Source organism: Cyphomyrmex costatus, unplaced genomic scaffold (genome assembly GCF_001594065.2).
Source record: "Cyphomyrmex costatus isolate MS0001 unplaced genomic scaffold, Ccosl1.0 scaffold172, whole genome shotgun sequence".
In the NCBI taxonomy this organism is placed as follows: domain Eukaryota; kingdom Metazoa; phylum Arthropoda; class Insecta; order Hymenoptera; family Formicidae; genus Cyphomyrmex; species Cyphomyrmex costatus.
The window spans coordinates 59,637-82,356 of NW_017275737.1; the positions used below are offsets into that span (position 1 = coordinate 59,637).

The following is a 22,720-nucleotide window of genomic DNA, read 5'->3' on the forward strand; positions in this document are numbered from 1 at the left end:
TTCAATTGAGTTTAACTTATTGTTTATGAATACGTTCTTCAAATGAAACTTGAAACGGCAATAATTAAAATGGAAAACTTTGAGATATAAAAATTTAACGACACTAATAGAAACTATTGATTCAACCTTGACCTTGAACCCCTTGTTTGTTTTAATGGTATATAGCTGCCAATTTACTATCTCTTCTAAATAGTGGAAATGGAAATAACTAAGAACAGAAATTAGGAATTTCCTTGATGATTGAGGAAAAGTAGTGTAGAGATGTCGGTGGTTTTGGAATATTAAAAAAAATTAAATTTAGAGATAGGATATATAAGATTAAAGGGAGAAATTCTTGATCTGAGTTGAAATGAGAATTCGAGAGAGAGGAATAAAAGAATTTCAAACGTAGGGAATTTGAAGTTGATGTCATTCAGCATTATGAAGATCGTTCTAAGATGTATAAAAGCATCAAATTGTTAAATTGCTAGTTGATTTAACTCGTGATATTACTACGATAGAGAGTTCAATAAAGTTTGCGTTTTCAAGACTGAAAAATCATTTTAGCGCGCAATTTAAAGGACTTTATTGGTATATATATTACAACACTTTAATAATATCGGAATGATTTTGGGATATAAATATCCTGCCATTTCCATTCGCAATATACATGCAAGATGTAGGGCACGATTTTGTAAAGAACATAAAATTGTTTATTGAATACCAGTTTTACAAATATTATCACACACTTGTTATGAATGTTTCGTCTCGGGGCGGGTTCTCTTATATCGTACAAATATAAGAATTATATTTAATTATTATATAATTATATAATATAAATATAAAATAGCTTTATACATATATATAACGCTATATACGCACGCGCGTATGTATGTGTGTGTAATATATAAATACTTGATCATCTCTTATATAAAGTGGCGGTGTTGTTCTTTTTATATTTATTTATATACATCAAACCGGTCGTTTCTTCATTGCAAAACATATATCATCAAATTGAATGAGAATGTTAGTCTGGATAATTGATTTACCTAACTAATTCATAAATGCAGATGTGGATGGTCGATTCCTCAATCAACACTAAGCATCATTTACATTATATTTATATATTATAATTTCGCACTCAATGTAAATGTAATATAATGACATGTGTTATATCATATTTACATTGTTGAATGGCGAAACTACAATATATATCTAATATAATTAATGCACGTTGATTGTGTCGTTAATGAGTAATGAGAATAGGTGTCATTTTATGCGACACGGCATACGATAGTTGAATTCAACTTCTAATCTTCGCATTTTCATCTATACCCGGAAAAATCGGCGCACACACGCAAGAAAAAAATCAATAAATAATATCAACTTTATATAGATAAATATATACGCTATTTATGTTACTATACGCTGATTTATACTTTCGTAGTCAGACATTTTCGCAGGCCTTCTGATTAGTAGGCCTGTTTTTCGATTAAAGAGTATCTCATGTCTTTTTTCTATCAAGAGCGCAATACAGATACAACTTCCACATATGGATATATACATATATATGAATATATACATACATATATATGTATATATGAATATATATATACACACACACACACAACACACTTAAGTATGTGGTGTTTCAAATTTTTTGACAGTTTCAAAATTTTTGAGCGTATGCAAGTAAAGTAGACTATATTGAAACGAAAAATCCCATTATTTTGCAATTTTCACAATAGTTCACAGATATTAACTTCTAAAGATTTTCAAGTGAGAGCGAGCGCGGGTGTGTGTGGTACATATACGGGATGTCTCGAAATTCGTAAACCAAAATACTACAATAGAAAGTTTTCAAAAAATTAAGTAAAATTGTTTGTAAATTTTTGTTTTAAGCAATAGAGTTTGTGAAATAATAAGAATTTAAATATAGCTATGTTTACACAGACTAGCTGTGTTTAGACCAATACAAACAAGCCCGTACTTCTCTTTCTAATCTCTTCCGGACTGTTTTTTTCTTTTTACAAAAACTATAGGCAATTGTCAGTCCATACTTATAAAGTCTTATTTAGAAGGAATATACTTAAACGCTGAACTTACTAACTACCGCACGCGCGATTCATGATAGCCATCTAAATGCAATCTATATTGAACTTTTATATCTTAAAAATTACTGCTTGAAATAAATGTACACATAACATTTTTATTTAATTTTTCGAAAACTTTCTTGCCAATGTCATCAAATGTCTTGCTAATGATCTTCGCAACGTTGCTATCGACTGCGGAAGAACTTTCATTCGTTTCTTCCATACAAATCGCACATCGAGCAGAATTATTTACGTACTAAACAATACGTAATGCTCCTAATTATGATATAAAATATTATTTTCTAATTTTTCTGTCACACTCGAAAAGTTTCAAATCCTGCATGAAGAATCCATCACAAAATTTGGCAGCGCTTTTTAGCGCCTATACACTACTGTGTCTTCTATTTAATTCTTTAAAGACGATCGATTACCATATTATATAGCCATCTCAATTTGTTTTGCAAATTACTCGTTCAATTTTAAAACTTTTTGACATATTGTGGTATATATAATGTTTTATTCCAAAATTAAAAATTCAAAATGATTGATCCAATATGGCGAACAAAATTATAAAAAAAATAATCTGATTATTGTAAAACTTGGTTTTAAGGAATTGTTAACAAGTCAGCGCAAATCATATATAAGTTTAGCAAATTCTTTCTTGAAAATTACTATCCTTTTTCCAACATTTTCAGATTGTATTCAAATTCAGCGATTTTAAAAACCGAGTTCCACAATAATCAAATTTTCTATTTAAAAATTTAATCTTCTATATTGCATCGTCATTTTAAATTTTAAAATTCTAGGAGTTAAATTCTTAATGACCCGAAATTCCGAAAAGGATAAAATAAAATTTGTCATAAGTTATGTTAAAAAACTCCCATCTCTCTCCTCAAAGATTTAAACTATTAACTTTTCCACTATTTTAGTTTTAAGGAAGTCTCATAAGCTTTATACAATAAACCATTACCTAAGCTTTTAATTCTTATATCGTAAAAAATCGATTAATCAGAGTCGATTATTCTTCTCACTGTAATTGGTCGATTTCTTACGGCTTATGACTTAAAACTAAAATGATGGCTTATTGTAGAACGCCTCTCACTTACTTCGCATACATCCAAAAATCGAAAATATTACACATCAGAATTTGTGTTTCGCGAATTACTCAAGTGATTTAGAAAAGAGCAGACATAATTAATCATAGCTCCAAAAAATATTCTTCCGAATGATCTTAACGCTGTCTAGCATTTTTACGGTTTCCCAATTTAATAAATTTGAATTTAATTTTTGTCTCAAAGTAAAAGAAGACGAGTTCAACTTGTTATTACTCGAGTTCTTAATTTTCGCATCTCATACAAGCCCTTAATATACAAGATTTTTGTACAAACCTTGAGCGCTATTAAAATATAAAAGTATCCCAAAAGTGGTTGAATACAATTCGAAATTCTATAAGTATACTATTGTTTCGCGAATAATATATAATGTTACGATCGTTGTATTTCATTGACCCGAATTGGACTTCGGACGCGCCCCGTGTGTTTCACTAGTGTTTTATCGGATAGAGTCTTTAGCAATTGGAAGGAAACATACATACATATATACGCATGGGGATACAAATGCTTTGTCATGCCTTCTTATGCTTTCTTTGTTACGCGTGCAACTTTCAGTAAGGCATTTGTGTCCCCTTGTGTACATACTTCGATAGATATGCATTAATGAATTGGCAGTAAATAGTTTATATAAAATGTATTTGGATAGAAATATGTATATGTCTCGACGATTTCCAACGCCGGGTGAGTATTGAGCATTGGGTTTATATGTTTACAAAATTTTTTCCAAAAGCGGTTCTCGATCGTGTGTCCGAGTAAGTAAAATACAAATCTATATACGAAGTATATATATTATATATGTATATCCCACTAAAAATATTTGTATACAACTTTTTTTTTATCAATAATACTTCAACTCGCAAAGGCGACACGGAGAAGAAAATGAAGCTTGCTTTACTTAAGCGGATTGTATTCTTCGAGTAACGCAATCTTTAAATGCTTATGATGAAGTATTTATTCTTGAAGCACAGCAATAGATCGGCTCGAAAGTATCGTGCCGCTCAATCAAGCGGAACCGTGAAAAATTTCCGCATATGAATCTCACGTGCCTTCTGCAATCGATTCTTTAAAAATCGACCGTTGACTTTGTCATGCTAAACAGCCTATTATATAATACCTATAATTATTTGTCTGTATAACCGATTAACTTCTAAAATATTTTTCAATGAGATCGTAATATATACTAGATGACCGCTTTAACAAAGGATACTCGCGCAAAACGAAAATTTTTAAATACAAGCTGCCTAGGATGTCAAAGTACACCCGAATAGAGTAACTAATACAAACATCTTACGAAAGTCGTTCGTAACAATCCAGATAGCAAAACCTGCAGAGACAGATTTTGAGCAGAGCATGCTACCAATTTTTTATTGCAAAAGGCAACAAACTGTACACAGGGTACTATCTAACAACGTCAGCAAATTGCTGTCAGAAATATGATCAATAAAGCCTGCTGATATTCTATTTTCACTTACTTAATTTGCATATGCTTCTTTAAGCCTATTCTACAATAGAATCGCAAGCCGTAAACCATAAGAAATTAACCAGTCATAGTCGATTGTTTTATATTCATTGTTTTACAACTTGTGACTCTATTGTAAAACAGGCATTATAGGATTTATGTAGGCGTTTTCTTTTTACAAGAAGTTCCTCTTATGGAGCCGTATCCGCTTTCAATGTGCCTCAATCTGAAAAATCAGATTATGCAGCAGACTCTACTCAGTTTCTGCCATCAATTTGCTGACATAATGTCAGTAGGCTGATGGATCCATAAGCAAACGCGGACACAGACGTTTAGTTTTGTAGTAGGAATCTTAGAGTTTGCTGCCAATTCGTCTGTAAACTGCTAGCATTTTGCTATCAGGAAAGTTACAAAAAATCTCACGAAATATAATATCATGCTTACATCAAGCGAATTTATTTTATTTTGTATTTAATAGTTTTGCGTAAAACGATCTCGATGGATGCAAAAACTATGGTCCATTTCTAAACAAATTAATCATGTGGAAATCCAAATAAGCTTTGCCAGTAGCCCCCAAATATGTATAAGACATGTACAATAAAACTCATCGCAAACCGATTTTAATATATACAAAAATAGAATAAATATTTTTACTTTCCGCCTATATCGACTTGGACCGTAAATTACTTGACTTAACATTCTCCATCTTTTCAAGTATAAGGCATCGCGCACAATAAAAAAAATATTAGGATAAATATTAATAAGAATAAATATTAAGATTTCAATGTATAAATAAAAACCGTGTATTCCGGTATTCCTAGTACCTCAAAAGTTTAAATCTTTTTATCTAATAATAATATATTACCATAAAAAGTAACTGATATATTATTAATTAAAGGTGCCAAAGCGATTTAAAATTTTTTTAGCTCAAATTACTCGTAGCGATGCCTGTATCTTTCAGAATATATTACGAGCGATCCAAAAATTTTTATATTGTAGTTGTTATGTACCCCCGAAAAATGGATTTTGGTGGTCAGAATAAGAGACTTGTAGTGTCTTTTAGTTTTTAAACATGGCCGCAGACACTACTGCGTCTCCTGATCTGTGACAGGTTGAAATCTTAATATTTATTCCTGTTCTTAATATTTCTTCTATTATGCGCAGGCCTTAGATGTGACATCAATAAGACTTTTAACTATAATCATCGCAACCATATTAGATCGTGACGTCATAAGTGAGAACATTGAAATTTCTTGCATTTCATTTGTAAATAAAGAAAATGTGGATAAAATAAAATAATGAAATGGCTTTAAAACATCTGTAAAAATACTATAATTAGTAAACGGTCATAAATGATAAGTGAAATGAAAATACGCATAATAGATTTTTAATCCATAAATAGCACACTCCGACTGCGTCTTAATTACCAGATTGATTCAAATTTAGCTTTTATGTTTTTAATCGTTAATCTTGTTATAAAAATGAAAAGAAAACATTTTCGATGCGCAATTCAAGAAACTACGGACGTGGTTATAAATTCACATGAAATTATTTAAAACATTTAAGATCTAGCTTCGACCGGTGTAGGCATTATTTTTTACTTATTGTGTATACAAATTATTTCCTTATATAATTTTTGTGTTTTTAAAGCAGAGAATTTGTGCTTTAAAGCAGATATATTCTAGATATATAAGTAGAGATGGCAATTTGTATTTTAAATCAATTTGTAAATTTCTTTCTTCTTATTGGTCCATCAAACGCTTCAAAGCATTTGTAACGAGACTTTAATTATCTTCATGACATCATGATTTAGTATGATTGCAGCGAATACTCAGGAGTTTTGTCTTATTGAATCTGAATTATACATACAGGTGAACTTATATATACAGGTTACCTCATTCTCATCCTTTTGCGACACATGCCCTGGGGGCTTATTATGGTTTTTCAGTGAATTTAATCACTTTTTACATTTTCATTTCACGTGACTCTGATTACCCAATTACGGAATTGTCGAGTAAAAATGTGAGATAACTAAGCACTTATTTCAGTATAGTAATTTCACATTTTCACGAAATCAAACCAAATGAAAAAGATTCGCAGTTACAGTTTATAATTAGAGTGAGGTTAAAAGATTATACTTATTATTAATTATTATTACGCATTAATAATACAGAGAAAAGAATACAAATTAAAAATGAACGTTATAGAAAAACAGAAAAGAATTTTGCTAAACTATATGAAGATTAATGAAGATTTTGCACGAGGATGGTTAAGATGTAATAGCGGCAATAAAAAATGTTAGTAAGTATACTACACATCTGTTAATATATCAGATTTTGTCGGCAATATGACAGTATTTCATTTTTAGTAGATAAATGCCTTTAAAAAAATTATAAATAAAAAAAATAAACACTTTTTGTTATTTTTTCTATTTTCTCCATATGCACAAACACGAACATTAAATTATCCATTATACGAATAACGGAATAATATGTCTTTATTTGTCACTCTTGCTTGATTTCACATTTTCACAAATTTTCGAAATTTTATGTCGAGCCCGCTCACACGAGTAATTTTGTATTCTCACAGGTGAGATTAACCGTAATTGGGTGAGTCTCTCACTTTCGATATTTTCACCCAATCCGAAAACCGTAATAAGCCTCCTGTGCGAAGAGAGAAACCAATAAAGAAAGCTACAGCCCAGCTGGCATTTAACATTCCTCAAATAAACATAGAAGATTTTTAAAATATATAAGATTTAAAAATACATTCCTACAATATTCATGAATATCCCAAAATATTTACAGAATGCACAAAAGCAGCATTCAAATAACCATTAAAAATTTCATTTATACGTTTATATTCCAAGTACAGATGGTAAACTATTGATAATGGTTATTTTTATAAAATATCAATAAATCAATTGTACACTATTGGAAATTTAAAAATTATAGACTATGTTTATACGACAGGTTTATAATAGGTTTATAGTACCAGTAGTTATTACTCTATATCCGATAGCGAACAAGTGTGGGTTTATAAAACCAGTTTTCAAAGGCTGTACCGCAAGAAGTGGTTATTTCACTTGTACTGCCAAACTTGAATGCTATAAGCTCATAACATAACTAAAGAATTATATAATTAATTGTTTTCATTACATCAGTAGGATAAAGTAAAATCGCTTCGTGTAAATGAGTACACATTTCGAGAGTTGTAACTACGGATATTATTATACCCGATTAATAGTAGCCGTGTAAACACAGTAATTATTTTTTAAATTACTTTATAGGCCGAAATTGCTAAAAGCTTCAATAAATCTTATCGGGTTTTGTCGACTATATTATCGACTATATATATTATTACATTTGATATATTTACAATAGGGAAAAATCAATAAATATACAAATTTAATAAAATAAACATTATTCTTGAAAACAAATATGTTATATATATATAAAATATATATATATATAACATAACATAATATAATATTATATTATATTATAGAAACAAATATTATATAACATTATTAGATACCTGCAAGCTACAGTATTATTTTATAGATCACTGATTGTGAATATATAGTTTGGTAATTCTCCCAAAAATGCTTGTGGGCAAGTAGAGCAGACTAATTTAGCTAACGTTAAATATTCCTGAAATATTTATAAACAGTTCCTAAAATCCCTCAAAAAAGAAAACAAATATTTCTAAAATATTCTGGAAGATTCCAAAATATTTATGGAATGTAAAAGCAACATTCAAATATGTTAAATATTCCATTTAAATCATATACCATTACATATTCCGACAATATTCCGTATATGTAAAATATCACTGTAAGGAAAGAGTTCCTGCCTTTGAGCTATGTGGCTCTGCTGCGAGACAGTTGCTAATATGGATGACTCGAAGCCTCGGATCTAGTCTCGGTACGGTGGAGCGCCTGACATCTTTCTCGGCCTAACTCTTACATATATGTATATTCTGCAAAACTTTAATTTTTCCAGGAATTCTGATTATTCCTGAATCACTTTTCAAACAAAATTATACTATAAAAAATATATTTTGTGTGCTTTAATTTTGGAGCCCAATTTTGAGATTTACTTGACAGGCGAAAGGCTATGCTTTTTTGATATGTTCAGTGAGAAGCTATAAACATTTGTGTCATTTTATTCTTGTTTTAGGTCTAATAGATGGAGATAGAATGACACAAATAATGCTAACAGCGTCTTCCTGAACGCATTCCTTATATTTTCTCCCAGATGATTCCTTGTTTACGAGTAAATGCTTCTGTCAGCGAAAATGTGTACTACTTGCTCGCAAGTGATTTTGTGATATATATATAAGGAATATTTATATAATATTCTGAACATTTTACCGTCAAATTTATAAATTCTGTGACGATGCTTTTACTATTCCAAAATATTCGGCATATTGCGAATACAAATCGAACTTTTACGAATATTTAGCGTTAATTGGGAGATACCTTTATCATTCAGTCGACAAATTTGGATTCACGGTGACATCCCGTTTTATCTATATTATTCTGTCTATAAATTCACCGATGAGGCAACCTGTATAGTTTAGTAAAACCTTGTGTATAAGTCTTATTGAATCGATAAAACAGCAATTCTGTTAAAGTTCTGTTTTCTTTCAAGATTTTTCCTTCAGTCAAAGATTAATTACATATATGAATATAAATATAGCGACAAGCGACACATGAGCTTTTCGCCAGGAGCAATTTTCTTCCTTTTTCTTGAAACAATTTTGTTTGGATCAACGTTCGTAGAAGAACATTATATATTTAAAGGGTATTGTTAAATTTCATTAAACCACCCTGAATATTCATATAAATGACGAAAAAAAAACATTGCGACGTTTTCTGCTCATGCGGCTTGATTACTTCATCATTGTATATCAACTTTCACACACCGTAGAAAAACACGTCGTAATCGATTACGTTAGATAATTTATGTCCCGATCAGAATATGTATTCCGCATATTTACACGCGATTACACTGTAAACGTCTATAACACGAAAGCACTCGTCAAGCCTCTTCAAACGGCTAATTGCAGCACAATACTTGCCTGCTCGTATTATCAAAAATACACCGTAAGAATGTGACGTTGTTGGATTACACATTGGCAAGTACAATACAATATTTAGTTTCACGCTTAAGCTGAGCAACGCTAGTACCAGAAAAAAGAAACGTGACTGAATGATCTAACTTGATTGTTTACCATTTCCCAATTACATTAACTCAAACGATTTGAATCACGCATTAATTGCGCCGTTCATCGACGCTAATTAATTATGTAACATTCTTTTTTCTACATGTAGTCCTGATAGTAATCGTACAAATTTATTGGGAAAGAATTCAATATGAATGGGAAAAATGTAACAATTAATTTACCTTTCAGGTACTAACATTGAAAACGTTAGAATGGCACAAGGCTTAGGAACCTACTTTAGCATTCAAATTCCGATGCTGTTATGGCATTTAGATCTTTCATGAGACCTTCTAAGTTGGCCATTTCCTGATTTAATTCTTCAGTGCTATACGAAGGCTGCAATCATAATTAAATTTAATTAAGACGCAATCGCGCGAAATGATTGCAAACAAAATGATATTATGTTTACAGGAGTAAATATATGTTATATCTAATATATACGGATGTATATAATAGATTTGTAATTTTTACCTTTAACCGTTCAACTTCCTCCGAAGTGTGTGCCGGATTTGACACAGAGGCTAAGCGATTCTTCGTTAATTGCGACGACGACCCTTGTGATTTTTTGTACGGACTCCCGGACATCGTTGGCCTTACTGTCACATGTGACACTATAATTACAGAAAATAGTAATTGTTAGTGTTTAAAATTTAAGTCTTTTAAGTTTTTCTATGTATCATGGCCTTAATGGCATTGTGATGCAGTACAGTTCTTATATTTGTGTGATTGAAAGAGTGAGATAACCTATATTTCTCTCTCACTTGCAGGATTTCGCTAAAAAATGGTGGCTTGATGACTAGTCTCTGTTAAGAGTCTCAAATATTCAGATTCCACTAGTGCCATCCAGATATCATTTTATCCTTGCTGTACATCAAATTTTAAACAAGAATTAAATGATACCTAGAGAGTACTCAGAAAGAAATCTAAATGTACTCTAAGAAAGGAGGGTTGGAAAAGATATTTTGAGCTTTATGTTGTATTGTATAATCAATAAACGGTACTAACCACCGTGCTTCTGTTGTGCCGGTGTCGAAGGAGCACTTTGCGGCGGAGGAGCCGGCACGCTGAAGCTTTTCAGGGGATGTCCTTGCAATCGTTTGCTAGTGTTGCTCTCCCCACCAGTGCTGCTCATCGATTGAGTGTTATTGCCATAATGACCGGAGGCATATTGAGTGTTTCCACTGTACGATTGTCCACTCGTACCATATGACAACTAAAGAAAGTAAGAGAGTAAAGCATAATTCTCATTAAGCGAAACAAATAAACAATTTATGCACACATATTTGAGATCTTACTTGATTCTGTAATGGCTCGTATGAGCTAGGTATGCAAGAATCCGGGCTGGATTCAGGAGTTGGTTCCAATGTAACGTGCGCGCGATTTAAGCTGTATTGCGCGACCGTTCGCGGGTAGTTCTGTCTCACCGACGATGTATCGCTGCACGAGGTGTGAATGGTCGGCTGCGATAAACTGCTATTCACAATCGGCGTAGCCGTGGCTATAGCTGTAACAAATCAGAAACTTTGATGTCTACAGTAAAACAGTAACCACTGATAGAAATTATACATTTCATTGCTTGTACGTTTACCTTGTAAAATAATACTTTAAACAGTTTGATCGCTCCCAATATACAAAAGATATATTATACATAGAGGTATATTGTGCAATAGTACAAGTGAACCCCCCTACTACTTACGCTGATGCAAAGGTGCACTGTCAATGGGGAGTGTAATTAATTTAGATTTGTGGCTTCCACGACTGTGCTGCCTGCTCAGGGTCGAGCACTTCTCATCAGTGTTACCTGATAGAAAATAAGTAAGAAGCAACCAAATAACAAAATCAGAAAAACCGTAAATTAAATATATAAAATCTCCCTTTCCGAAATCACTTTTTTTTCTTAAATAATTGTGCATGAAATAGAAATACGTAATTTAAAAATAAACTTATCAAAACTGTGTTATAACAAAGGAATGATTCTTGCTTGTGCAATTAAATGGGGCTGCTGTTAACTTTGTGATGCAATTAGAATATTTCTGTGATGTTTGATTCGCCATATAGTGGAGCAATATATTCTTCATAAGTTTACACGACTTACCCATGTAACTTGGCACATAAGTACGTTTATCCAACGAACTGGAATTCCCGTGTATATTTTCTTGATTGTATTCCTGATTTCCCGATCTAGGTAATGTATTACTGGTGACGCCACTGGTGGAGGCTTCACCATTTAACGAAGATTTCTCAAGTGCCTTCAGCTCCATTTGATCGTGATGAATCCATAAATCCGGTGGCTTGATATTCGTCTTCTGATTTGAATCTTTCATGTATCTAAAAATCATAAAAACGTGTATTATTGACTCATTATGTTCTATGATTAGCAGTATTAACATACCCTTTCTTGTGATCTGGCGAACTTGGATTACATTTACAGCAGACTACGATCACTACCGATATTACAGTGATAAAGACGATCGAAAGACCGACTATGATGTAAATCAATAGATTAGAGAAACTTCGTCCATCTGAAAAAATCAAATGTTTTGTTTAATTAAAACTTAAAAGTCATCCTAAATTTTATTCTTCAAAAATAAAAGTTATTTCTTACTTAACATTAAAAAAGATTTAATTACAAGTTTTATAATAACGTGTTTAAAGCCATGCATAATTAGAATGACAGAACAGAAAGATTGGGACGATTAGGACAATATCTTACCTCGACCATGCAATTCATCATCCATGCCGTTGCCTACCACAGGGATAAAAAATAAACATAATAATTATAACATATTTGTGAACGGACAATAGAGTGCAACATAAAACAGAAAAAATACATACATGCTGATAATACTACGCATTTGTATAAAATTATATTAATAGAGGCATTATCCTACGCGTGCGCACGTACATATATATTATATAAACATAACAATCAAATTTAACATTAATCAACATCAATACAACAAATAAAAATCGAGTTATTTACTTGGTGGTGTTTTAAATGAAACAGTGGTAGAGAATGGCCCATATCCCTTGGAGTTACGAGCTTGGATTTTGAAGTAATATATTGTATTAGGATGCAAGCCTTTCACGATAGCATCCACTTTGTCACCGATAACACCTTCGACCAGCCAATCGCGATCCCATTTCGTGTTGTCAGTGGAATAAATTATGAGATATCCTAAAAATCGAAGTTTAGTAAATATATTTTATTTTTCAAATTTAAAAAATCACCAACCTGTAATTTGTCCGTTAGGCTGTTTAGGAGGTTGCCATCGTAATAGAACGGAGGTTGGACGATCTTCAATTGTTTGAATAATAAGATCCCTAGGTGCCGTGCTAGGTGCAGCCTCTTGAGTTTGATTTAGAACAACCATACTCCATGGTGAGCTTCGTTTACCCTGTGGAAATTATGCTATAGAACATTTGTCTTTTTCTATGTTTCCTTAAACTGTATAATCCACGTGTCTTGTACCTTGACCAATTTAACTGTAAACTCATACTGCGTGTTGGGCTTTAAGTCATGAATCATACAGTTGAGGTCGGTAGCATTATAATATCTGTATCGTGGGCTGCTGCTGTGATGATAGAATGTATAACGCACCACATAGTACCGACTATCGGTGATATACTAAAAATAAATGTTTTTACTACAGATATTTTCAATTTTCTGTCTAACTTTTAACGACATCTTATGAGATTTTATAATATTGTACATTGAGAGTTTATATACAAGGGCCCGTATTTAGAACGCGCTTACAACAATGTTAGCGCTCTAACATGCTATAATTTACGTTACACATACCATAGAATTTTAGAAATAAAAGAGCGCTTTTATAAATAAAAACGCGTTCTGAATACGGATCAAAATGTATAAAAAGGATCTATATATACACACACATATATATATATATATATATATATATATAAAACAAAAACGTACTTGACTTTTCGATAAAGTCGTGTCCGTCCAATACAACACAACGGTAGAAGCTGAGAGCACGATAGCTTTAAGGCCAACGGGTGGTATTAAAGGCACTGCGGATTCAGATACAAAACGTTCAGGAGTCCTTACGTTTGCATATGCTGGTTGACCATCACCAACATTATTCGTTGCTTTTAGAGATATTACATACTCCATTGTTGGTTCTATTATGACCAAAGAGAGAAAGAAAACGAGAAATTAAATTAAAAATATTTTAAGAGTTTCAAATGTTGCATTGATTTTACCTATAGATTTAATGGCGTAAGAACGTTGTTTTCCATCAAGAATTTGTACCTCGACATCGGGGTAACCTTTGCCCCAGCCTAATTTATACTTTCTCACTTTGATGCTTTGATCTTTTGGGGGATGCCATGATACTAATATAGAATCCGCCATAGCATTTACTATGTAATAATAATGCAAAGTTTATAACAAATCAATAATTAAAACATCATATTATTTTGCATCATTATAATACCATTTTATTTTATGAATTCCTACCTCTCAGATTACTAGGTGCATTAGGTACCTTCGTCTCATCCAAATCATTCTCATATGTCTCTATTTTCGTCCATTCTGTCCAAGGCCCAGTTCCATTGACATTGAAGGCACATATGCGGACTTGATACACAACGTGCTTCTCGAGCCCAGTGAGCACGTACAAACGTTGATTTCCTTCAGTTGTTACCGTGATTGGGGATCGCCGATCTCCAGATCGAGAATCGTGCGGATATCTACGGTAGCGTATTCTATAACCTGTGATGATCCCATTCTGTCCCTCGAGTGGAGGTTCCCATCTTATGATAATACTCTAGAAAACACGCATTTAGCTCTTTGAATAATCTGTGCTGCATCAATTGAAATTATTTATAATGTATTCAGATACCGTTGAACTAGCTGCTTCTAAAGTAACGTTATGTGGTGGTTGCGTCGGTTGTGCGCTGTAAGTTCGTATAACGATATCTTTACTGAACGCGCCTGGGCCATTTTCGTTGACTGCTTGAACTCTAATACTGTATTCCGTATAAGGCACAAGATCTACCAATTCATACGTTGTACTGGTAGTTTCACGCGTTATTTCCTCATCATCGCCCTAAATATGACAAAATTATACATTACATAAGTAGTAACGTTTAATATTATCACTTTGATATTAATTACTTCTAGAAAAAATTTATATACCTCCATAAATGTAATAATATATTTAGATATTCGACCGTTAATAACTTGGGGCTCCTCCCACGATAAGGTAATACTCATGCTGCTTGTCGGTTGACCTTCCAGGTTCATCGGATATCCAGGAACATTGGCCTCTATTAACGTTGTAACTTGTAATACTTCACTAGGAGCACTGGTTCCCCGAAGATTTTGCGCAACTACATGGAATTGATACGTCATACCAGGTTGCAAACCACGTATCATGGCTTCTAATTTCTGCAGCGAGTTGGCAACTCTCTCTCTATACGAATATACGATGTTTGATCATTCTATACTCACATACGAGTATCTCAGAATATTTTGAACATTGCTCGTATGCAAATAAAGCGGACTGAACTGAATAAAAAAATCCTCTACCATTTTGCGAAATTTTCGCAATAGTTAACAAGAAGACTTTTCGATTCAATTTAGTTTGGGTTATCTGCACATAAGCATTGTCCAAAATATTGTGGGACATTCTGTATGTTTTCGTTCCTCCGTAGAATAATTACCTCATGGCTCCTTCCTGTTTATAATGTACGAAATAATTGAGAGCGTCGCTGTTGGCATTTTCTGGCTCTTGCCAGCGTAGCGTAACGAATCTTGCGGTAACGATGACAAGACTTAGGTTTCTCGGTGGAGAGGGTATGCCACCCCCGTCGAATGCTTCTAAGGTATCTGTATCATCTACAAAACGGGAGCTTGGATCGTAAAGAGGATTAGGATACTTAAACGAATTCGGAAGAAGATCCGCAGGATCATCAGAAGGACTTATCGAAAGCGGAGGACTTGGCATATTCGACGAAAATGTGTGTCCTAGGAGAGTACTCGGATGTTGCCACGTTTTATTATACAACTGTCGGTGTAATAATAATTTTTTCTTAGGAACTGTTTTGGGAGTTGTTCTATAGAGATTCGTTTTCTCTGCATACGTGATGTTAGCATGCAGAACAGTTAATTAACGAGGAACACAGGAAAAAAATAAAGATTTAACAATTAAAAATTCCAAATAAACGTAAAAATAAAAATATAATTTAAAAATATAATATATGTAAGATAAATATAAAGAAACAAAATAAAAAAACTTTGATATTAATTAATCAATGAATATCAAATATTTAAAAAATATTAACAAAAGAGAACATATACATTTGAAAACAAATTTCATCTATACTCTATCTCGAAACTCACTGGGCTGGTTGATTATGAGACGTGCCGAGGCTTGTACACTACCAGCAGGATTCACTCCCATACACTGGAAAATTCCAGCATCTATGGGTAATAATCCATTAATTCTCAGATTGTATCTAGAAATAAAAATATTAAAAAATAACTTATTAAACATGAATAACACATGATTTAATAGAATTTCTTCAACGACATAAGTTTTCTAAACACATACCCATTGACAATTTGCCAATATGCGCTTAATGTAATACGCTCGCCATTCTTTAACCAAGTAATTTTTGGTTCTGGTTTTCCATAGATTTCGCATTCGAATTCTAGATCTTGACTTTCACTCGCTATTTTATCCTCCGGCTTCTTTATAAACTTCGGTGTAACTGAGAGAGGTAAATTAAATTGAAGAACGTTGTACTTTAATATCACTGCAGAGTAATAATTAAAATCTCATGTAGGTACGCAGCAAATATACCTTGTACGATTAATTCGGCAACTGCGTCCAGAGATTCGACCATATTTTCTGCGCGACATTGGTACGAACCGTGATCCGATTCTCTGACATTCGTGATCACAAGACTAGAAGCTGCAACTTTGTGATATCTTGGAAAAGATATATTTTTCGTAAATACAACATTCAGATTCATTGTCATCCTAATAACGAATTAATCCGTATTTATATTTATATTAAACGTATATTTTTACATTCGTGTACGTCGGTGTGTGTGTGTGTGTGTGTGTGATGTAGTAAAGAAAAAGGGAGTATGTCAGTAGTATAAAATAGACAGTTGCGATAAAAGATCAGGCTGTAAAAATACAAACTGACAAAAATAAGGAATACCAGGGATAAGAAAGGCAGACAGTAAAGTTAGAAAAGGCAAAATATTAATTAAAAAATTTGGGGTATAAGGAGTTACGGAGTTTTTAGAGAAAAGTTTATGTAATTAGACGTATAAATAGAAGTGCGTTGATAGTGTGAAAGAATGTGTGAAGCTATGGCATCTTTTGTAAACTAGGTGTCCTTTTGAGTTATATTTGTTGAAGTAAATAAAATATTCTATTCTGTATACCTAGAGTCTTGCGACGTTAAATCAAGAGCGACGCCGTCTTTAAGCCAAAAAATTGACGGTTTTGGATAGCCGTTGGCAGCGCATTCCAAGGTTACATCGGATCCCTCGGTAACTATTTGTTGCAAAGGTTGTGCAACAAATACTGGAGCACTAGATCCCTCATCTACGATCAAAAAATACCCATGAATTTAATTGTGTTAAATTCAATTTGTTTGTTATTTAGCTATTAAACTTACCAATATCACTAGATAATAATCCTAGTTGTGCTTTATTGCTCAGTCTGTATTGACCATAGCCACTAGCGTTACATCTGTATGATCCCACATCGTGATACTGCACATTGTCGATTTCCAACGCTCCTGTGAGAATCAGCAAGATAAACCATATTAATGACAATAATTAACATGCAAGATCTTAATTAATTGTAGACATCAATTGTACCTGAAGGCAGGATTGTCATTCGACTTCCATCAAGTACTAAGGGATGTTCGTTTTTTAACCATTGTATTTTTAACAAACTTGAGGAAGCAGGTAGCGCACAACTCAAATACGCAATCTGTCCCGCATAAACCATGGTGTCTTGAGGTTCTCTTTCGAAACCGGGAAGACCTTTAAAGAAAGTCAATGTCATATTTATCGCATAAGTGTTATCAGAAGTGGTCATTTAAAAAAAAAAATCCCTTCTCTCCTGCTATGCAATTTTAAATATTCTAAAATTGTAATTCAAGAAATTCTAAGATTATATCTCATATCTGATATTTTTAGTATTTGAAATAAATTCAAAATTTATAGTATTTACTACAATATGTACGATATATTTCATATTTATAATAAATATTGTATTTATGATCTATGCAATCTAAGACCTCAATAATATTTACAAAATATTAAAAATATTATAAATATTTTATAAATATTTTATAAATATTATGTGCTACCTGTGAGTAAGATTAAAAACTCAATGAATTATCTTTAACGCTAAAAAAAAGGAATTGTTTATAAATTGAAACAGCATCAAGAATCAATTTTTTTCGAAATTTTCAAACACATGTTATACGCTAGGATCTAAAAAACTGAATACCAACTTGCTAATTTGATTGTGGCTGTCCGAGAGACAATCGCTCCGACATTGTCTATGGAGGCTAAGCACTGATAACTTCCAATTAATTCTGCACTACCAGCATATACGCTATTCATGTACAAGGACCCATTTGCTAGCTGTGATCTACAAAAAGAAAATTAGGAATTCTTTCGTGAGAATCTGAATGATGCGCAAAGACGTCATACCAACAGGGAATTTCTCGTAAAAAGAGGCGCATCACGCGTATTACCGATAATTATCCCCGATAAAAGTAATTGGCTGTCCGTCATCCGTGCGCCATTGTATACTCGGCGTTCCGAAGACGCTCTTTGCCTCGCAGTCCAGGATCGCAGAACCTCCCTGTTCCACCACCACATCCTGCGGCTCGATGGTGAAGTCTAAGCCTCCTGCATTGACTATGAACAGAGAAGAAAACAAAATTAATAACGGAAGAAACGACATTTTTCGTCTTATAATGAGACCCCACAATGAAAAACTGCCATTTCAAACAATTGCTGTACATAATAAGAACTCTTCAAAAAACGTTAGAATACATTCAGAACTACACGAGAATTACCATAGAACTATCAAAATTCTTTAAAATTGGACAGCGTCTCTCTTGTTCCCATAAAGATCACTTTTTAAGGAAAAAATTAAAATAACAATTTAATTATTATCGTTTTAAATTAACAATGTTAATCGTCGAAACTTATATGATAATGATAATCTTCAGAACTACGTATCTTTTCAATCTTCTATCAGAATTGAGCTGGAATCTTCAAAGAAAAAAGTTAGTTTTGCGAACCTAACGTATCATTTTGCATTTTCGGTTTCTCGACTTTAATGACCGGAACTATTTGTTTAACTTATCTAGAACGCTGATAAAAATGAAAAAAGTGCACGGATATCTCACTTTCCCTCTGCCAAGGGGCGTGCAATTTTCCACGTAAAACGAGATCCCCCTTCTGTCTAGAAGGGGATGACTTTTCACGCGAAATAAAATTCATCTGCATAAAAAATCATACGTCCTACTGAAGTGGATCTCGTTTCGCGTAAAGAGTTTCTCTTTAGACTAAATGGATATCAATATTCGTTTGATTAAAAAAAATTATTTTACTGAAGTTACAAAAGTAATTAATTTTTAACGAATTTTTAGTTGGACGCACGAGTGCGCCCTAATGCGTATTGAAGCCGCTGTATACTGATTCAATATGGGCTTAAAAATGAAATGCAATTAATTCGAGTATAGATACATAACTTAATAGTACAATAAAATGCATTCACCATTTAATATATATATTTATATTAAACACACATATCTCTACGTCAATTTTCATACCGCGGTTTTAATATGCACCAGTGCACATCGTGCTCTTCCAATCGAATTCGCTGTTTGTCAATAATCTAGAATTTTATTCACAAAAGAGGGATTAAAACGGGCAATTAAAATATATATAACCAATAGCCAATAATATATAGTAAGAAATAAAATTGAGAGATATTGATTCAGTGATGAGAAAAAATTAATCGAACGGTACGTGTCGTGACCGCCTTTAGTCTTGCGATTATTAATCGTTTCTTTTCAAATGCGTATAAAACAATTTAAATTAATATATAAAGAAAAAACACGAATAAATTGAAGATGAAGGCTACAATTGCAAAACGAACACGAGTCTGTTCTTCCGCAGGCGGGAACGAACGGAAGGTATGAAAATTGAACGAAGCTTTGAACCTTCTGTATCCATTTGTATCAATTGTATGCTCTTTGCACATTTTGTTTCGCTTTTCTCTTTCTCCCTATGCGTACAACTACTCCACCCCGACTGCACCAAATGTAAAACATACGTACGTATATATGTATATTTAGATATTAATTTTACTAAAAATCGCTAAATATTGGTTTCCAATAATTTTTTTTACTCAATTACTATCAATAGAAAAATAACAAGAGAGAGTGACAAAAGTTTATTTTCTTCTCCATAGAATTCTGAAAAATTTTTCAGAAACCGCATTTTTTCACGTTCATAAAAATAGCTGGAAATAAAGAAATTCAATGCTAAAAAATAAATTTAAAAAAAATTCTGAAAAAGTTCTTAGAGCTTTATATGAGAAGAAAATAAACAATTTTTGTTTCTGGTTTTTCTGTAAAGTTGATAATATTTGAGTGGTGAAAAATTATTGAAAACTATTAGGCGATTTTTAATAATTAATATATCTCGTTAATCATTGCGAAAATTGTAAAATTTTATCTGCCCACGAGCGTTGTCGGTAGACAATTATAAAACACCCTGTATATGTCGCGGTTTTTTTTGCGAAATTTGCTTCTTTGTAAAAAAGCTAGCTTTTATGCAAAACGGTGGCCAATTTGCTTTGACCTTTTTGCAAAAAAGCTAATCTGTTTCACAAAAGACTGATTTCGCAAAAAGGCTGCGATATATATACGTATGCAGCCGAAACGAAGACCGTCACGTTTATTTTCACTGACTATCGATCTATTCTATTTATTGTCGCACTTGCGGCCGAGAAAATGCCTTCGCAAATCCATCAGCATCACATCGCGTCGCGCTCTCGTTGACAGGTCGATTGCTTTCCCAGTCCAGCGATGTGGAATTTTCTCCATATAAATGCATTCGCGCGAAAATTTCCCCGAAGAGTCCGAAATTTCAGACATAAATAAACAACTAACGAGCGACGTATGTTGTCGCGTTTATTCAACCCTTAAACAATCTTTTAAGTCGAATTCGTCAGAAATAACTCAAGAATCCTCGCGAGGAAAAAGAATCTTCTTTTTTTATTTATTTTCGACTCTAAGATTACGCGGTTTATCAAGGAATACTATAATATACGTAAGGTACATACTATAATATTTTTCCAAAGACTGTGAATGAATTTTAAGAGATAGTTAAAGTAATGTAAGGCAATTAGAGTAAATAGTAGAAATAGAAAGGATAGATATAAAGCGAGCGAAAGATATAACGGATGAATGAAGGAGTTAAGGAAAAATAGCTGACCAAATCTTCTTCTCGGCTTGTAAATATGCTAAAAAAAAAAATGAATAAAATTTCTATTCTATTCTACAGTATTTCTCTAGTTTTTCCGGATACGTTTCTTTTCAAAAACAGGGGCCCTGAATAGCGTTATTAATGTTATAGGATGAACTTGGCGCAAGACACAACCTGTCTATTAATTATGTATTATATTCAAGGATCTTAATTAATTTGGGATCTGTTTTTTTTGTGGCTGAATCAATACACTTTTGAAATTTAAAGCGAGATGGGATATATTTAATATTTGACGAGAGAGAGAGAGAGAGAGAGAGAGAGAGAGAGAGAGAGAGAGAGAGAGAGAGAGAGAGAGCCAGTGCAGTTTATATAGTGCAGAAATAAAAAGAAACATACCTTTAAATGACAAGAGAATGGTACGGAATCGCGACAGGTCGCCGAAAACAAACGCCGGGATAAGCGACTGAGTTGAAGGCACTACTGGAGGGACTCACCTCGTGCGAGCGTTGTCAACAACAAAGCCAGCAGGACGGTGAAAGGACGCGGCTCCATCGAGTCGGAAGCAGGTCCGTCACACAAACAGACTCCGACGCGCGTCGCCTCGGAGAGTAAGGGGCCTCTCGGGGAACCGTCGAGATCAGCACCGCTTCCGAGGACGACCACCGTCGTTACACACGCAAGCGATGTTCCGGCGGAGGTGCGAGCGCATGCCACTCGCGTCCGTCGTCGCCCTCGCGCCGGGCCGTCCTCTTACCGTCGTCGCAGCCGTTTACTCGACAGATCGGTTCTCATGTCCGCGGGATGCATTTTCGCACAACGAGCTCACTGACCATATTTGACTGTAAAACATGGCTAACGAACGAAGCATCCGGGATGCTTGATGCCTAGTCTCAACGCACGAGAATCGCTGCGCACGCGCGATGATCACGAAACTGTCGAACTACTCTCACCTCACATCTTCCCCTGTACCCTATACAGTGTATTCCCGGCCCCTTTCATCTTACCGCAGAGATAAGAGTAACCTGAGAAGGGACCGGCCTTTTTGGAGTGTGACATGGTTCGAAACTCCCGCACACCAGCGACATCAACGTCCATTTTAGAAAATGTATGTGAACTCCGTATCATATTACCGACACTGTCGATAAAGTCGGAATGATCTGATTTCAGTGCAAAAATAGAAAACTCTAGATATAATGCCTGATTCACACTGGATGCGATGGGCGATGAACGATATATCCGATAAAAGCTTTGTTTAGCTCACACGACGATGTAAAGCAGAGTTCTTATTGGTTATCGCTCGTCGCGCATCGCTCATCGCGCCTAGTGTGAACTAGGCA

The 22,720-nt window shown here is 33.6% G+C and overlaps 1 protein-coding gene across 1 annotated transcript; it reads right to left on the bottom strand.

Moving 5' to 3' along the window:
- Nucleotides 1–10,109: 10,109 nt before the first annotated feature.
- fra (neogenin protein frazzled) lies at nucleotides 10,110–21,935 on the bottom strand. The gene is made up of 26 exons (XM_018537442.1): nucleotides 21,878–21,935; nucleotides 18,632–18,797; nucleotides 18,386–18,525; nucleotides 17,742–17,909; nucleotides 17,537–17,659; nucleotides 17,301–17,463; nucleotides 16,706–16,833; nucleotides 16,454–16,613; nucleotides 16,243–16,358; nucleotides 15,564–15,975; nucleotides 15,037–15,313; nucleotides 14,741–14,947; nucleotides 14,356–14,665; nucleotides 14,100–14,258; nucleotides 13,813–14,018; nucleotides 13,345–13,500; nucleotides 13,108–13,270; nucleotides 12,856–13,050; nucleotides 12,586–12,618; nucleotides 12,265–12,394; nucleotides 11,968–12,200; nucleotides 11,569–11,673; nucleotides 11,168–11,376; nucleotides 10,878–11,085; nucleotides 10,344–10,483; nucleotides 10,110–10,208 (listed from the first exon to the last, which is right to left on the bottom strand). Exons 1-26 carry the CDS (start codon nucleotides 21,933–21,935, stop codon nucleotides 10,110–10,112), a joined length of 4,464 nt encoding a protein of 1,487 aa, XP_018392944.1.
- Between the last annotated feature and the right edge of the window lie 785 nt (nucleotides 21,936–22,720).

What these genes read in the sequence shown, in the direction of transcription:
- fra (XM_018537442.1), bottom strand. Translation starts at nt 21,935, where the DNA reads ATGGAGCCGCGTCCTTTCACCGTCCTGCTGGCTTTGTTGTTGACAACG. An exon ending in TTTATCGGGGATAATTATCG is followed by an intron (nt 18,526 to 18,631) that starts GTAATACGCGTG and finishes TTCTTTTTGTAG; the next exon opens with ATCACAGCTAGCAAATGGGT. An exon ending in AATGACAATCCTGCCTTCAG is followed by an intron (nt 17,660 to 17,741) that starts GTACAATTGATG and finishes TGATTCTCACAG; the next exon opens with GAGCGTTGGAAATCGACAAT.